General features: G+C 51.7%; 1 protein-coding gene across 1 annotated transcript in view; it reads left to right on the top strand.

The window, feature by feature from the left end:
• Positions 1-11017: 11017 nt before the first annotated feature.
• The window catches only part of LOC122544263 (sialic acid-binding Ig-like lectin 13), a 32790-nt gene continuing 26346 nt past the window's right edge, over positions 11018-17461 (top strand). Inside the window, exons 1-2 of the mRNA XM_043683340.2 lie at positions 11018-11126; positions 14674-14755. Of these exons, the coding sequence (XP_043539275.2) occupies positions 14716-14755 (40 nt within the window). The 5' untranslated portion in view covers positions 11018-11126; positions 14674-14715. The remainder of the gene's footprint in view (positions 11127-14673; positions 14756-17461) is intronic.

The following is a 17461-nucleotide window of genomic DNA, read 5'->3' as shown; positions in this document are numbered from 1 at the left end:
GAGTGGGTATGTGAGTGTGAGAGTGTGTGTGTGTGTGAGAGAGTGTGTGTGCATGTGTGAATGAGAGTGGGTTTGTGAGTGTGATAGTGTGTGTGTGAGAGTGTGTGTGCATGTGTGAATGAGAGTGGGTATGTGAGCGTGAGAGTGTGTGTCAGAGTGTGTGCATGTGTGAATGAGAGTGGGTATGTGAGTGTGAGAGTGTGTGTGTGAGAGTGTGTGTGCATGTGTGAATGAGAGTGGGTATGTAGTGTGAGAGTGTGTGTGTGAGAGTGTGCATGTGTGAATGAGAGTGGGTATATGAGTGTGAGTGTGTGTGTGTGAGTGTGTGTGTGTGAGAGTGTGTGCATCTGTGAATGAGGGTGGGTATGTGAGTGTGAGAGTGTGTGTGTGAGAGTGTGTGCATGTGTGAATCAGAGTGGGTATGTGAGTGTGAGAGTGTGTGTGTGAGAGTGTGTGTGCTTGTGTGAATCAGAGTGGGTATGTGAGTGTGAGAGTGTGTGTGTGTGTGAGAGAGTGTGTGTGCATGTGTGAATGAGAGTGGGTTTGTGAGTGTGATAGTGTGTGTGTGAGAGTGTGTGTACATGTGTGAATGAGAGTGGGTATGTGAGCGTGAGAGTGTGTGTCAGAGTGTGTGCATGTGTGAATGAGAGTGGGTATGTAGTGTGAGAGTGTGTGTGTGAGAGTGTGCATGTGTGAATGAGAGTGGGTATATGAGTGTGAGTGTGTGTGTGTGAGTGTGTGTATGTGAGAGTGTGTGCATCTGTGAATGAGGGTGGGTATGTGAGTGTGAGAGTGTGTGTGTGAGAGTGTGTGCATGTGTGAATGAGAGTGGGTATGTGAGTGTGAGAGTGTGTGTGTGAGTGTGTGTGTGTGAGAGTGTGTGCATCTGTGAATGAGGGTGGGTATGTGAGTGTGAGAGTGTGTGTGTGAGAGTGTGTGCATGTGTGAATGAGAGTGGGTATGTGAGTGTGAGAGTGTGTGTGTGCATGTATGAAGTTGAAACTGGATGCTGCCTGACCTGCTGTGCTGTTCCAGCAGGTCACACTCTCACACACACACACTCACACACACACTCTCACACTCACATACCCACTCTCATTCACACATGCACATACTCTCACACACACACTCTCACACTCACATACCCACCCTCATTCACAGATGCACACACTCTCACACACACACACTCACACACACACACTCACACTCATATACCCACTCTCATTCACACATGCACACTCTCACACACACACTCTCACACTACATACCCACTCTCATTCATACATGCACAGGAGAAAGTGAGGTCTGCAGATGCTGGAGATCAAAGTTGAAACATTATTGCTGGAACAGCACAGCAGGTCAGGCAGCATCCAGGGAACAGGAGATTCGACGTGAGGACCATTGGGGTTCTGTCCTGGTGGCGGTTGGAGGGGCGGGGCTCAAGGGCGGAGGAGCGGGAAGTGGAGGAGATGCGGTGGAGGGCACCGTCGACCACGTCGGGGGGGAAATTGCGGTCCTTGAAGAAGGAGGCCATCTGGGTTGTACGTATTTTGAACTGGTCCTCCTGGGAGCAGATGCGGCGGAGTCGAAGGAATTGGGAGAATGGGATGGCGTTTTTACAGGGGGCAGGATGGGAGGAGGTGTAGTCCAGGTAGCTGTGGGAGTCGGTTGGTTTGTAGTAGATGTCCGTGTTGATTCGGTCGCCCGAGATAGAAACAGAAAGGTCTAGGAAGGGGAGGGAGGAGTCCGAGACTGTCCAGGTGAATTTGAGGTCGGGGTGGAAGGTGTTAGTGTAGTGGATGAACTGTTCAACCTCCTCGTGGGAGCACGAGGTAGCGCCGATACAGTCATCAATGTAGCGAAGGAAAAGATGGGGGGTGGGGCCAGTGTAGTTGCGGAAGATGGATTGTTCCACATACCCTACGAAGAGGCAGGCATAGCTGGGGCCCATGCGGGTGCCCATGGCTACTCCTTTTGTTTGGAGAAAGTGGGAGGATTGGAAAGAAAAGTTGTTCAGGGTGAGGACCAGTTCGGTCAGTCGAAGGAGGGTGTCGGTGGAAGGGTACTGGGTGGTACGGCGGGAAAGGAAGAAGCGGAGTGCTTTGAGTCCTTCGTGATGGGGAATGGAGGTGTACAGGGACTGGATGTCCATGGTGAAGATGAGGCGTTGGGGACCGGGGAAGCGGAAATCCTGGAGGAGGTGGAGGGCGTGGGTGGTGTCACGAACGTAGGTGGGGAGTTCTTGGACTAAGGGGGACAGGACCGTGTCGAGGTATGCCGAGATGAGTTCGGTTGGGCAGGAGCAGGCTGAGACGATGGGTCGTCCGGGGCAGTCAGGTTTGTGGATTTTGGGCTGGAGGTAGAAACGGGAGGTGCGGGGTTGTGGGACTATGAGGTTGGAGGCGGTGGATGGGAGGTCCCCTGAGGTGATGAGGTTATGGATGGTCTGGGAGATGATGGTTTGGTGGTGGGGGGTGGGGTCATGGTCAAGGGGGCAGTAGGAGGAGGTATCTGCGAGCTGGCGTTTGGCCTCAGCGGTGTAAAGGTCAGTGCGCCAAACTACTACTGCGCCTCCCTCGTCAGCTGGTTTGATGGTGAGGTTGGGGTTGGAACGGAGGGAGTGGAGGGCTGCGCGTTCCGAGGGTGAGAGGTTGGAGTGGGTGGGAGGGGTGGGGGAGTTCAGGTAGCGGTTAATATCGCGGCGGCAGTTTGCTATGAAGAGGTCGAGGGCAGGTAGGAGGCCAGCACGGGGTGTCCAGGTGGGCGGGGTGTGTTGGAGGTGGGAGAAGGGGTCGTCAGAGGGTGGGCGAGAGTCTTGATTGAAGAAGAAGGCACGGAGGCGAAGGCGGCGGAAGAATTGTTCGATGTCACTCCGTGTATTGAATTCATTGACCCGAGAACGTGTGGGAACGAAGGTGAGACCCCTCCTGAGGACTGATCTCTCATCCTCAGAGAGGGGCAGGTCCAGAGGGATGGTGAACACACGGCAGGGCGGGGAGCTAGGACCTGGTGTGGGGCTGGAGCTGGATGTGGGGGCGGGGTTAGGCCTGGGGGTGGGGACAGAGGTCGGCGTGGGGGCGGGGCTAGGTCTGGGGGCGGGGACAGAGGTCGGCGTGGGGGCGGAGCTGGACATGGTGATGGACACCGGCGGGGGGGCGGGGTTAGGCGTGGTGATGGAACGCGGTGTGGGGGCGGAGACACATGTGCCACCAGGACAGAACCCCACTGGTCCTCACCTACCACCCCACCAATCTCCATGTACAGCGCATCATCCGCCGTCACTTCCGCCACCTCCAAACAGACCCCAGCACCAAGGATATATTTCCCTCCCCTCCCCTATCAGCTTTCCGTAGAGACCACTCCCTCCGCGACTCCCTTGTCAGATCCACACCCCCCACCGACCCAACCTCCACTCCCGGCACCTTCCCCTGCAACCGCAGGAGGTGCAACACTTGCGCCCACACCTCCCCCCTCACTTCTCTCCAAGGCCCCAAAGGAAACTTCCATATCCTCCACAGATTCACCTGCACCTCCACCCACATCATCTACTGCATCCGCTGCAGCCGGTGTGGCCTCCTCTATATTGGGGAGACAGGCCGCCTACTTGCGGAGCGATTCAGAGAGCACCTCTGGGCCACCCGGACGAACCAACCCAACCAACCTGTGGCACAGCATTTCAACTCCCCCTCCCACTCCACCGAGGATATGCAGGTCATTGGACTCATCCACCGCCAAACCACAACAACCCGACGGTCGGAGGAGGAGCGTCTTATCTTCCGACTGGGAACCCTCCAACCGCAGGGGATGAACTTGGACTTCACCAGTTTCTTCATCCCCCCTCCCCCCACCTTGTCTCAGCCGGATCCCTCCAGCCCGGCACCGCCTTCCTGACCTGCAGTCTTCTTCTTGACCTCTCCGCCTCCATCCTACTCCGACCTATCACCCTCACCTTGACCTCTTTCCACCTATCACATTTCCAACGCCCCTCCTCCAAGTCCCTCCTCCCTACCTTTTATCTTCTCCTGCTGAACACTCTCTGCTCATTCCTGAAGAAGGGCCTGTGCCCGAAACGTCGAATCTCCTGTTCCCTGGATGCTGCCTGACCTGCTGTGCTGTTCCAGCAATAAAGTTTCAACTTTGATCTCCAGCATCTGCAGACCTCACTTTCTCCTGTGCATGTATGAATGAGAGTGGGTATGTAGTGTGAGAGTGTGTGTGTGAGAGTGTGTGCACGTGTGAATGAGAGTGGGTATATGAGTGTGAGAGTGTGTGTGTGAGAGTGTGTGCATGTGTCAATGAGAGTGGGTATGTGTGTGTGAGAGTGTGTGTGTGAGAGTGTGTGTGCATGTGTGAATGAGAGTGGGTATGTGAGTGTGAGAGTGTGTGTGCATGTGTGAATGAAAGTGGGTATGTAGTGTGAGAGTGTATTTGTGAGAGTGTGTGCATGTGTGAATGAGAGTGGGAATGTGAGCGTGAGAGTGTGTGTGTCAGAGTGTGTGCATGTGTGAATGAGAGTGGGTATGTGAGTGTGTGAGTGTGTGTGTGAGAGTGTGTGTGCATGTGTGAATGAGAGTGGGTATGTAGTGTGAGAGTGTGTGTGTGAGAGTGTGCATGTGTGAATGAGAGTGGGTATGTGAGTGTGAGAGTGTGTGTGTGAGAGTGTGTGCATCTGTGAATGAGGGTGGGTATGTGAGTGTGAGAGTGTGTGCGTGAGAGTGTGTGCATCTGTGTATGAGGGTGGGTATGTCAGTGTGAGAGTGTGTGTGTGAGAGTGTGTGCATGTATGAATGAGAGTGGGTATGTAGTGTGAGTGTGCGTTTGTGAGAGTGTGTGCATGTGTGAATGAGAGTGGGTATATGAGTGTGAGAGTGTGTGTGTGAGAGTGTGTGCATGTGTGAATGAGTGTGAGTATGTGAGTGTTAGAGTGTGTGTGTGTGAGAGAGAGTGTTTGTGCATGTGTGAATGAGAGTGGGTACGTGAGTGTGAGAGTGTGTGTGTGAGAGTGTGTGTGCATGTGTGAATGAGAGTGGGTATGTGTGTGTGAGAGTGTGTGTGAGAGTGTGTGTGCATGTGTGAATGAGAGTGGGTATGTGAGTGTGAGATTGTGTGTGTGAGAGTGTGTGTGCATGTGTGAATGAGAGTGGGTATGTGAGTGTGAGGGTGTGTGTGTGAGAGTGTGTGCATGTGTGAATGAGAGTGGGTATGTGAGTGTGAGTGTGTGTGTGCATGTGTGAATGAGAGTGGGTATGTAGTGTGAGAGTGTGTGTGTGAGAGTGTGTGCATGTGTGAATGAGAGTGAGTATGTGAGTGTGAGAGTGTGTGTGTGTGAGAGAGAGTGTTTGCATGTGTGAATGAGAGTGGGTATGTGAGTGTGAGAGTGTGTGTGTGTGAGAGTGTGTGTGCATGTGTGAATGAGAGTTGGTATGTGAGTGTGAGAGTGTGTGTGAGAGAGAAAGTGCATGTTAAATAGTGTATGCGAGTGTGTGTGTGCATGTGTGGGTGTGTGCGTGTGTGTGGGAGAGTGTGTGAGTAAGAATGTGTGTGTGTGTGCATGAGAATGAGTGTTTGAGAATCTGATTGTGTGCAATTGATTGTGAGTGACAGAGGGAGTGTGCATGCTGCGCTGCGCTCACCAAGTATTTCCAGAATTTACTGTCTTTTCCCTTTCGCAGTCCTTTACTGTTTTACGAATCTCCCAGAGATGAGGCAGGAGAGTGCGGCAGGGTGCTAGACTGGATAGGTTGAGGATTTACCTTTGGGAAGACCAAAGGATGGAGCTGAACCTGCCACGGTTGAGCACTGCATATGGGGACAGGGGAGGGGTGGATGGTCCATGCATTCAGACTTCCCCAACTGAACTAGTCCCCCTTGCCTGTGTTTGGCCCACATCCCTCTAAACCTTTCCTATTCATGTACCAATCCGAATGTTTTTAAATGTCGGAACTGATTCACTACAGCATGGAAGAAGGTCACTTGGTCCATATCGACCCTCTGAAGAGCATCCCACCTCGACCTACCCATGGCTAACTCACCAAGCTGCACATCCCTGAATACTATGGGTAATTTAGCGTCACCAATAAACCTGACCTGCACATCTTTGGACTGTGGGAGGAAACTGGAGCACCCGGAGGAAACCCACGCAGACATGGGGAGAATGTGCTAACTCCACACAGACAGTTGAGTGAGGCTGGAATCGAACCTGGGTCCCAAGAGCTGTGAGGTCACAGTGCCAATTACTGAGCTGCCATTGCATTAGGGAACGTGGCCCCTGTCAGTGACCCCCAAATACCATGATCATGCTTCAGAAAAAAAACTGCTGGCTACTTCCGTGTTTAGCGCCCTGTGGTTTTCTGACTTTTTAGTGATGTTTAGCAGCCAATAGAACAGGAAGTGACCGAGTCACCCCACTAATACATGATGCACTCATCTGATTCATGAGTGGCTTCGAGGGAAGAAAGTCCATCTGGTCTTAATTGGTCTACACCACAATTTAGGAAGGCCTTTAAGAGAGTGCAGAAAGGATTCAAGAGAGTTCTGGGTTGATGCACATCAGTGACTTTGAGAGACTGGAGACACCTGGGCTGTCCTACTTGGTGAGGAAAAGGCTAAGAGAGAGCGAGAGAGAGAGGTGTTCAAAATCATGAGGAGTCTGGAGAGAAGTAGAAACTGTTCTCATTGAGGAAGGAGGAAAGAATGACAGGGCACATAACAACATAAGAAGCTATAGTAAGCCATTCAGCCCTTCGAGTCTGCTACTCCATTTAATGCCTGATCTTATCGAGTCACACAGCCCGGAAACAGACCCTTAGGCCCAACCAGTCCATGCCAAGCACAATCCCAAACTAAACTAGACCCACCGGCTTGCTCCTGACGCACATCCCTCCAGACCTTTCCTCCTCACGTACTGATAAAAGCATCTTTTAAATGTTGTAACTGTACCTGCTCCTACCACATTCTCAGGAAGTTCACTTACTCTCTGTGTAAAAAACATTTGCCCCTCATGTCTTTTTCTCTCACGTTAAAACTATGCTGCCTAATCTTGAAAGTCTCCATCCTCTGGAGAACACATCTACCATTAATCCTATCTACACCCCCATGATATTACAAATCTCGATAAGGTCGCCTCCTGACATCCAATGCTGCAGTGAAAAAAGTCCCAGCCTATTTAGCCCCTCCTTAGAACTCAAACCCTCCATCCTTGGCAACATCTCGGTGCATCTCTTCCGAACCCTCTCTCGCTTATTAATATCCTTCCAATAACAGGGCAACCAGAACTGGACAGAGTACTCTAGAAGTGGCCTCACCCACATCCTGTGCAACATCTTGGCTTCAACTCCACCCTCCTGTCCACTTTCCATAACTCTCCAACCCAAATATCTGTTGACAGACTCATTTAGCTTCTGCATCGTCCTGGGGTTCACAGCACTCCGGGTTTAGTGAATTCAAGAAATTCATAGTCATTGGTAAAACAGGTTAGAATATTTATCATGCAGTGAATGGCTGGCTGTAAAGTTTGAGAGTGGCGGTCTCAGGTGGGGTTTTCAGAAAGGAACTGGACAGATTGGTGCAAAGGGCAAACAGGCAAGATGAAAGGAAGAAGGTCTCACTCAATCGAGTTGATGGAATTATCATGTTTCACCTTCTTTTCACTTCTCCAATGCAGTCACTTCCTTCCTCAAATAAGGAAACCAAAACAGCACACTGTTTTTGAAATGTGGTCTCACCAGTACACTGTATAACTGAACCACAACCTCTGTATTTTTACAACTAAGGGCATGAGATGGCCATTCAGCCCCCGGAGGTCTGCTTTGTCATTTGATACAATCATGGCTGATCTCATCTCCCGGCTTCGACTCCACTTTCCTGGCCAATCTCCACACTCCTTTAGCTCATTACTCATTAAAAACCCTGTCCACCTCTCCTTAAATTGATTTCATGTCCTGGCATCCACCGCACTCTGGGGCAGTGAATCCCACAGCACCATAAGATCATAAGACTCGGAATGGGCAATAAATGCTGTCCAGCCAGCAATGCCTACATTCTCCAAATGAATTTGACTAAACAAAACAGGAGCAGAATGAGGTCATTCAGCCCATCAAGTTTGCTCCGCCATTCGACCATGGCTGATATATTTCTCAATTCCATTTTTCTGCCGTCTCCCCGAACCCTTGATTCCCTTCACTAATCAAGAATCCATCTATTTCTGTCTTAAATACATTCCATTGCCTCCTGTGGCAGCGAGTTCCACAGACTCACCACCCTCTGGCCAACGAAATTCCTCCTCATCTGATTTCTAAAGGGTCGTCCCTTCTCTCTGAGGCTGCGCCCTTGGGTCCTAGTCTCTCCTACGAGAGTGGAAACATCTCTATTTTAAATCTGCTACTTATTCGCTGTGCTAAAGTATACTGTGAAGGGACATTAGACTCCCCCTGCAAGTGTAGGTAGGAAGGAATTAAGCCTTTCTCTCTCTGGCCTTCTCCCCCTGATTGGTGTAAACAAGTACATCAAGTCAGCAAAAGAGACTGGAGAAACTCTGGACAAGTACTGAACTGCCAATGGAATAAGAAGTATCCACCTTAATGGCAACAATATCTCACAACCAATTCACCAGAGACAAGTCAAACATTGATTCTTTTTTTGACCTGTACATTTTAGACTCAACTCTCATTTCTATTCTGTACAGATGCGGGCTGCGTTTCTGAAAAATATTTTCTGATAAACCTCTTCAGTGATGTCACGTCACATCACTGGAGGAATTGAGACTTGAACCCAGGTCTTACGGACCAGAGGAAGGGACACTACCACAACAGCCCAAAATATTGCACTGCATTTTTTTTTTCCTCAAGTAATAGTTGTGAATAAATCCATTCCTTCTTTAGCTCTAGAACACCCGGTTAAAATTGCTCCTTTTATAACAAAGCGATAACTTTTCAATGGAAAACCTTATCCATAAAGGACAGGATCTCTTTCAAATTAAGTAAATTGTTGCGACCAACTAAGGAAGGGGTGCAGTGAAAAAGAGAAGCCAGGTCATTCCGACTCCTTACTCAGGGTATTCTATCTCGACTCAAAATGAACTGGGGACCTTTGGCCAGAGACTTGTTGTAATAATGCTCAGATCCCTCTGCATCTCAGAGCACTGCAATCTCTTAGGTCATCTATGTCCCTTTTATTCTTCCCATCAAAATGGACAATTTCATACTTTCCCTCATCATATTCCATTTGCCCACTCCCTCAAACTACCTATATCTTTTCTTGCAGCCTGTTTTGCACCCACTTCACCAGTTAGGGTCTTTTCGGTAATAATGTCAGCAACAAATTTGGCAATATACCTTACATCCCTTCATCCAAGTCATTAATATAATTGTAAGCAGTTGAGGATGCAGCGCTGCTCCTGCGACACACTATTTGTACATATCCTACTGTATGCCATATAACATAATGGCTGGTACCTAAAAACTGTTATGGACCAGGCCAGACCCCCTCCCAACTTTTTAAGAAGATAGCCCATACCCTAATTTTTTTTTTTATTTGACAGAGGTAAAGTGGATATTCCAGTAGAGATGCAGCTGGTCAAACCACTCAGCTTTAAGCAAACCAAGATTTATTTAAACATTATGGATGAAACACGAACAAAAGAAAACAGAATTTAGAACAACTTATTTGATAACCCAACCGACCATATCACAACTTAACAAAAGAGCTGTTCCAATTCCTACAACATCCCAGAGACACACGTCTTGGCAAAAGGTAAATTCAAACACAGGTTCTTTCAGGCAGGAATCGTTTCAGAGAGAAAGTTCAGGCAAGAAACATCTGTTAAAGCCTGGAACTTCATTTCACTGTAGCTGCTTCTCTCGGTTCCAAGCAGTTTTCTGATTGCCTGCTAAAACTAAATCAAACTGAAAAAAACCTGAATGGGACAACTGTCCACTCCCTTGCCATTGTTTTGAAGTAGCAATTTCCAGACAAATTGACACCTCTGCCTTTACGACCCCTCTTGAAAAATAACAAGGACAACATAACTTCGCTAGAGGGGTAGCATCGCCACACAACCAAACATCCACAACACAGGATCTGTCCATGACAGACACTGTGAAGCTGCATAGTCAAGACATGATAACAGCATATGGATTCGATTCAGTTATGTTGTATGTCTGCGAAAGTATTATTCAACATTATATGTCGAAAGATAGCGTACTGATGTGCATTCTTGCACATACTTGTCAGAGCAGGTTTCCTGCTATTCAGAGGTCTGAAGGGGATGCTGTATTATTGCATATATCTCAGAAAAGCACAAAACCATTAGACAGCAAGATGGCATGATAACATGTGATGCTGTAGTATAAGAGATGTCCATTTCTTCGATTAGTAGTTATCATTTAGTCACTTTGGCAGCAGTCAGTCAGTCTAGGAGTCAGACGAAAGTGAGGACTGCTGATGCTGGAGATCAGATTCGGGAGTGTGGTGCTGGAAAAGCACAGCAGGTCAGGCAGCATCTGAGAAGCAGGAGAGTCAACGTTTCAGGCAAAAGCGCTTCATCAGGAAACGGTCTAGCAGTCAGTCAGTTAACTATTTGCTAACTATATAGTAATTGAAGTATACAAGTCAGACTGTATATGAAAGTCAAAGAGCTCATATTAGTGAGGATTGTTTTTTATTTTGTCAATGATCTCCCAGATATCTGACTCAATACAAAAACAAGCGCTCAATGGTCCATGTTTTATCGGCTAACTCACAGAAACCCACAAGCACTAAAGCTGCTGCGTAAGGACTGGGAGGATCATTTCATGCCCTTGAGCCTGTGATACAGGAAATGCTGAAGACTATTATAGCCCATTACAGCCTGTTATACAGGAGCTCATTCATCTCCTGAAATCCTCTCAACACATGTCCAGGCTGCTCCAGTCATTTTCACACTGGGTCAACACACAAGCCTTAACAGTTCCTTAAATTATCAAAGTGCAGTTTCTCAATTCGTTCCTACTTCCTCATCTGACTGGCAGCAACACACCAACTTTTCCTCACTAGGAATACATTGAGGCAACAGCACAGAAAGGCAGCATTCAGTCCACGAAAGACTGGGACAGCGGTCACTCCCAAGCCAGCAGCTGAACAGTTGCATGGTAAGTAACATACTGATGGGAATTCACTCCCACTGTTAACATCATCCCTTGTGGATAATGTGCCTTTTAAAAAAAAAATTCCAATGATTGATGCCTTCAAACATTTTTATGAAGACTCAAGTCTGTGTTTGAACAGAACATTGTTATAGCTCAAGGGATGATGAAACAGCAGAGCATGAGGTTTACTCCATAATGCATGCTGATGCAGAAACATTGTTTACTAAGAACGTGCTGTACAACAGTAGGGAGAGAGACAGAGAGCACAATACTGGTGGAGGGTCAGCACTGAGGGAGCGCCGTACTGTCGGAGGATCAGTGCTGAGGGAGTGCTGCAGTGTCGGAGGGTCAGTGCTGAGTGAGTGGGCACTGTCGGAGGGTCAGTGCTGAGGGAGTGCCGCAATGTCGGAGGGTCAGTGCTGAGGGAGTGCCGCACTGTCGGAGGATCAGTGCTGAGGGAGTGCCGCAGTGTCGGAGGGTCAGTGCTGAGTGAGTGGGCACTGTCGGAGGGTCAGTGCTGAGGGAGTGCCGCAATGTCGGAGGGTCAGTGCTGAGGGAGTGCCGCACTGTCGGAGGATCAGTGCTGAGGGAGCGCCGCAGTGTCGGAGGGTCAGTGCTGAGGGAGTGCCGCACTGTCGGAGGGTCAGTGCTGAGTGAGTGGGCACTGTCGGAGGGTCAGTGCTGAGGGAGCGCCGCAGTGTCGGAGGGTCAGTGCTGAGGGAGTGCCGCACTGTCGGAGGGTCAGTGCTGAGGGACCACCGCACTGTCAGAGGGTCAGTGCTGAGGGAGCACCGCACTGTCGGAGGGTCAGTGCTGAGGGTGCGCCGCACTGTCGGAGGGTCAGTGCTGAGGGAGTGCCGCAGTGTCGGAGGGTCAGTGCTGAGTGAGTGGGCACTGTCGGAGGGTCAGTGCTGAGGGAGTGCCGCACTATCGGAGGATCAGTGCTGAGGGAGCGCCGCAGTGTCGGAGGGTCAGTGCTGAGGGAGTGCCGCACTGTCGGAGGGTCAGTGCTGAGTGAGTGGGCACTGTCGGAGGGTCAGTGCTGAGGGAGCGCCGCAGTGTCGGAGGGTCAGTGCTGAGGGAGCACCGCACTGTCGGAGGGTCAGTGCTGAGGGAGCGCCGCAGTGTCGGAGGGTCAGTGCTGAGGGAGTGCCGCACTGTCGGAGGGTCAGTGCTGAGGGACCACCGCACTGTCAGAGGGTCAGTGCTGAGGGAGTGCCGCACTGTCGGAGGGTCAGTGCTGAGTGAGTGGGCACTGTCGGAGGGTCAGTGCTGAGGGAGCGCCGCAGTGTCGGAGGGTCAGTGCTGAGGGAGTGCCGCACTGTCGGAGGGTCAGTGCTGAGGGACCACCGCACTGTCAGAGGGTCAGTGCTGAGGGAGCACCGCACTGTCGGAGGGTCAGTGCTGAGGGTGCGCCGCACTGTCGGAGGGTCAGTGCTGAGGGAGTGCCGCAGTGTCGGAGGGTCAGTGCTGAGTGAGTGGGCACTGTCGGAGGGTCAGTGCTGAGGGAGTGCCGCACTATCGGAGGATCAGTGCTGAGGGAGCGCCGCAGTGTCGGAGGGTCAGTGCTGAGGGAGTGCCGCACTGTCGGAGGGTCAGTGCTGAGTGAGTGGGCACTGTCGGAGGGTCAGTGCTGAGGGAGCGCCGCAGTGTCGGAGGGTCAGTGCTGAGGGAGCACCGCACTGTCGGAGGGTCAGTGCTGAGGGAGCGCCGCAGTGTCGGAGGGTCAGTGCTGAGGGAGTGCCGCACTGTCGGAGGGTCAGTGCTGAGGGACCACCGCACTGTCAGAGGGTCAGTGCTGAGGGAGTGCCGCACTGTCGGAGGGTCAGTGCTGAGGGAGTGGGCACTGTCGGAGGGTCAGTGCTGAGGGAGTGCCGCACTGTCAGAGGGTCAGTGCTGAGGGAGTGCCGCACTGTCGGAGGGACAGTGCTGAGTGAGTGGGCACTGTCGGAGGGTCAGTGCTGAGGGAGCGCCGCAGTGTCGGAGGGTCAGTGCTGAGGGAGTGCCGCACTGTCGGAGGGTCAGTGCTGAGGGACCACCGCACTGTCAGAGGGTCAGTGCTGAGGGAGCGCTGCACTGTCAGAGGGTCAGAGCTGAGGGAGTGCCGCACTGTCGGAGGGTCAGTGCTGAGGGAGCGCTGCACTGTCGGAGGGTCAGTGCTGAGGGAGTGCCGCACAGTGAGAGGGTCAGTGCTGAGGGAGTGCCGCACTGTCGGAGGGTCAGTGCTGAGGGAGTGCTGCACTGTCAGAGGGACAGTGCTGAGGGAGCGCCGCACTGTCGGAGGGTCAGTGCTGAGGGACCACCGCACTGTCAGAGGGTCAGTGCTGAGGGAGCGCTGCACTGTCAGAGGGACAGTGCTGAGGGTGCGCCGCACTGTCGGAGGGACAGTGCTGAGGGAGTGCCGCACTGTCGGAGGGTCAGTGCTGAGGGAGCACTGCACTGTCGGAGCGTCAGTGCTGAGGGAGCACCGCACTGTCAGAGGGTCAGTGCTGAGGGACCACCGCACTGTCAGAGGGTCAGTGCTGAGGGAGTGCTGCACTGTCAGAGGGTCAGTGCTGAGGGAGTGCCGCACTGTCAGAGGGACAGTGCTGAGGGTGCGCCGCACTGTCGGAGGGTCAGTGCTGAGGGAGCTTCATTGATTTACTCACCGAGTATGGACCAGCATTCATTTCCCAACCCGAGACGCCAAGAAGGTGATTGTGAGCTTATGATTGTGATTCTTGAACCACTGCAGTGCAGTCCATGTGATGTAGGTTGATACACAATGTCCTTCAGGAGGGAATTCCAGGAGTTTGACCCAGCTATACCAAAGGAATGGTGATATATCTCCTAGTTAGTACGGTGAGTAGATCAGAGGGGACCTTGTTCCCATGTATTTGCTGTCCCTATCCTTCCAGATGGTCGTAGGTTGGAAGGTGCTGCCTGAGGATCTTTGGTGAATTTTTGCAGTAGTAACAGTGCTGCTGCTGAGCATCGGTAGTGGAGGGAGTGAATGTTTGTGGGTGCGATGCCAATCAAACAGACTGCTTTTTCCTGGATAGCGTTGAACATCAAGTGCTATTGGAGTGCAGCTCTGTCGGTCGGTCAGTGCTGAGCAAAGGTGTATCTGTTCAGTGATGTGATCATTTGGAAACTGATTCATTCTGCCCCCTCAGCTAGATGTGAAATTTTCCACGGTACCCTCTTTGTCGAGAAGCAAATCATGAACCAAGCATTAACTAACTGCAGGTCATGGAAGACCGTGCAGAGTATTGCATTGTTCGTCATGGTATCTTTCTGTGTGTAAATTGACTGCCAAACTTCTCCCAACAAAACAATTAAAAACCATTCCATTCATGCACAGCACTAGTGATATTGTGTGGCATCAATGGGCACTTGGCGAATGCAAGTCCTGGATTGTTTCACTTTCTTGAAGCCTTCTATCACTCTGCAGAGTCCCTACCATCCCAGGGAATGTAAGTAATCTGTGAGCACTTTATCTGAAGCCAATCTGATCTCCCAAGAGCTGATGGTCAAGATGTGAGTTCTCATTAACTCCTTTCCCTTTCAGAGCCTGAGAAGGAGAAGCCGATGAAATAACTGTGAACAGACTATGTTCCAGAAGTCTTACTTCCTGCTCTCACTTCTCCAAGGTAATGGCATTGTCAGCTCAGACAGGTTTATGGTTAGAAATCTTTTTAAAAGATCGTTGCTATTGGAAACCAATTTAGCAGTGAGCCAGCTATGATTGGGAATTAATTCAGCAGTGAGCCAGAGAAACTTGTACCAAGTCCCATTTAACCATCAGACTATGCTCACTGGTATGCACTGGTTCCTGTCTATAAAACATTGCATTATGAATTCATTACCTTGTCTTCAAAACCCAAACTGATCTCTGTAACCTCCTCCAGCCCCTACACCCCTCCCTATCTTTGTAACTTCATCCAGCCCCTACACCCCCTCCCCATCTCTGTAACCCCCTGCAGACTCTACACCCCTCCCGATCTCTGTAACTCCCTCCAGCTCCAAAACCCCACCCTATCTCTGTAACCTCCGACAGCCCTACACTCCTCCCTATCACTGTAATTCCATCCAGCCCCTAAACCCCTCCCTATTTCTGTAACCCCCTCCAGCCCCTAAACCCCTCCCTATCTCTGTAACCCCCTCCAGCCCCGACACCCCTCCCTATCTCTGTTACATCCTCCAGCTCCAAAACCCCTCCCTCTCTCTGTAACCCACTCCAGCCCCACACCCCTCCCTATCTCTGTAACCTCCTCCAGCCCCACACCCCTCCCTATCTCTGTAACCTCCTCTAACCCCTACACCACTCCCGATCTCTGTAACCCCCTCCAGCCCCTACACCCCTCCCTATCTCTGTAACCTCCTCCAGCCCCGACACCCCTCCCTATCTCTGTAACCTCCTCCAGCCCCTACACCCCTCCCTCTCTCTGTAACCCCCTTTAGCCCCTGCACCCCTCCCTATCTCTGTAACCCCCTCCAGCCCCTATACCCCTCCCTATCTCTGTAAACCCCTCCAGCCCCTACAACCCTCCCTATCTCTGTAACCTCCTCCAGCCCTGACACCCCTCCCTATCTCTGTAACCTCCTCCAGCCCCTACACCCCTCCCTCTCTCTGTAACCCCCTTTAGCCCCTACACCCCTCCCTATCTCTGTAACCTCCTCCAGCCCCTACACCCCTCCCTCTCTCTGTAACCCCCTTTAGCCCCTACACCCCTCCCTATCTCTGTAACCTCCTCCAGGCCCTACACCCCTCCCTATCTCTGTAACCTCCTCCAGCCCGTACACCCCTCCCTATCTCTGTAATCCCATCCAGCCCCTAAATCCCTCCCTATCTCTGTAATTCCATCCAGCTCCTAGAATCCCTCCCTATCTCTGAAACCTCATCCAGCCCCTACACCCCTCCCTATCTCTGTAATTCCATCCAGCCCCTACAATCCCTCCCTATCTCTGTAACCCCCTGCAGCCACTACACCCCTCCCTATCTCTGCCACATCCTCCAATCCCTACATCCCCTCTCTCTGCAACCTCCTCCAATCCCTATGCCCCCTCCCTATCTCTGTAACCTCCTCCAGCCCTGACACCCCTCCCTATCTCTGTAACCTCCTCCAGCCCCTACACCCCTCCCTCTCTCTGTAACCCCCTTTAGCCCCTACACCCTTCCCTATCTCTGTATCCTCCTCCAGCCCCTACACCCCTCCCTCTCTCTGTAACCCCCTTTAGCCCCTACACCCCTCCCTATCTCTGTAACCTCCTCCAGGCCCTACACCCCTCCCTATCTCTGTAACCCCCTCCAGCCCGTACACCCCTCCCTATCTCTGTAATCCCATCCAGCCCCTAAATCCCTCCCTATCTCTGTAATTCCATCCAGCTCCTAGAATCCCTCCCTATCTCTGAAACCTCATCCAGCCCCTACACCCCTCCCTATCTCTGTAATTCCATCCAGCCCCTACAATCCCTCCCTATCTCTGTAACCCCCTGAAGCCACTACACCCCTCCCTATCTCTGCCACATCCTCCAATCCCTACACCCCCTCTCTCCGTAACCTCCTCCAATCCTTATGCCCCCTCCCTATCTCTGTAACCTCCTCCAGCCCCTACACCCCTCCCTATCTCTGTTACCCCCTCCAGCCCCTACACCCCTCCCTATCTCAGTTACCCCCTCCAGCCGCTACACCCCCTCCCTATCTCTGTTACCCCCTCCAGCCCCTACACCCCTCCCTATCTCTGTTACCCCCTCCAGCCGCTACACCCCCTCCCTATCTCTGTAACCCCATCCAGCCTCTACACCCCTCCCTATCTCTGTAGCCCCCTCCAGACCCTACACCCCTCCCTATCTCTGTAACTCCTTCCAGACTCTACATCCCTCCCTATCTCTGTAACCTCCTCCAGCTCCCACACCACTCCCTATCTCTGTGACCTCCACTTCCACTACAACCCTCCCTGTCTCTGCCACCTCCTCCAATCCTTGCACCCCCTCCCTATCTCTGTAACCCCCTCCAATCCCTGCACCCCCTCCCTATCTCTGTAACCTTCTCCAATCCCTGTACCCCCTCACTATCTCTGTAACCCCCTCCAATCCCTGTACCCTCTCCCTATCTCTGTAACCTTCTCCAATCCCTGTATCTCCTCCATATCTCTGTAACCCCCTCCAATCCCTGCATCCATCCCTATCTCTGTAACCTCCTCCAATCCCTGTACACCCTCCCTATCTCTGTAACCCCCCTCCAATCCCCGATTCTTATCCCTCAGCCATAGGGTCCATCTCTGGCCGTCTGATAGCCCTGACCTCCAGGATTCCCTCCCTAAACTTTAGGGACAGGTGTCACATCTGAAGGGATA

The sequence above is a fragment of the Chiloscyllium plagiosum genome, unplaced genomic scaffold (assembly GCF_037043375.1).
Source record: "Chiloscyllium plagiosum isolate Xiang-an unplaced genomic scaffold, Cpla_swu_hap1 HiC_scaffold_38, whole genome shotgun sequence".
In the NCBI taxonomy this organism is placed as follows: domain Eukaryota; kingdom Metazoa; phylum Chordata; class Chondrichthyes; order Orectolobiformes; family Hemiscylliidae; genus Chiloscyllium; species Chiloscyllium plagiosum.
This window is presented reverse-complemented; position numbering and strand designations above follow the sequence as displayed.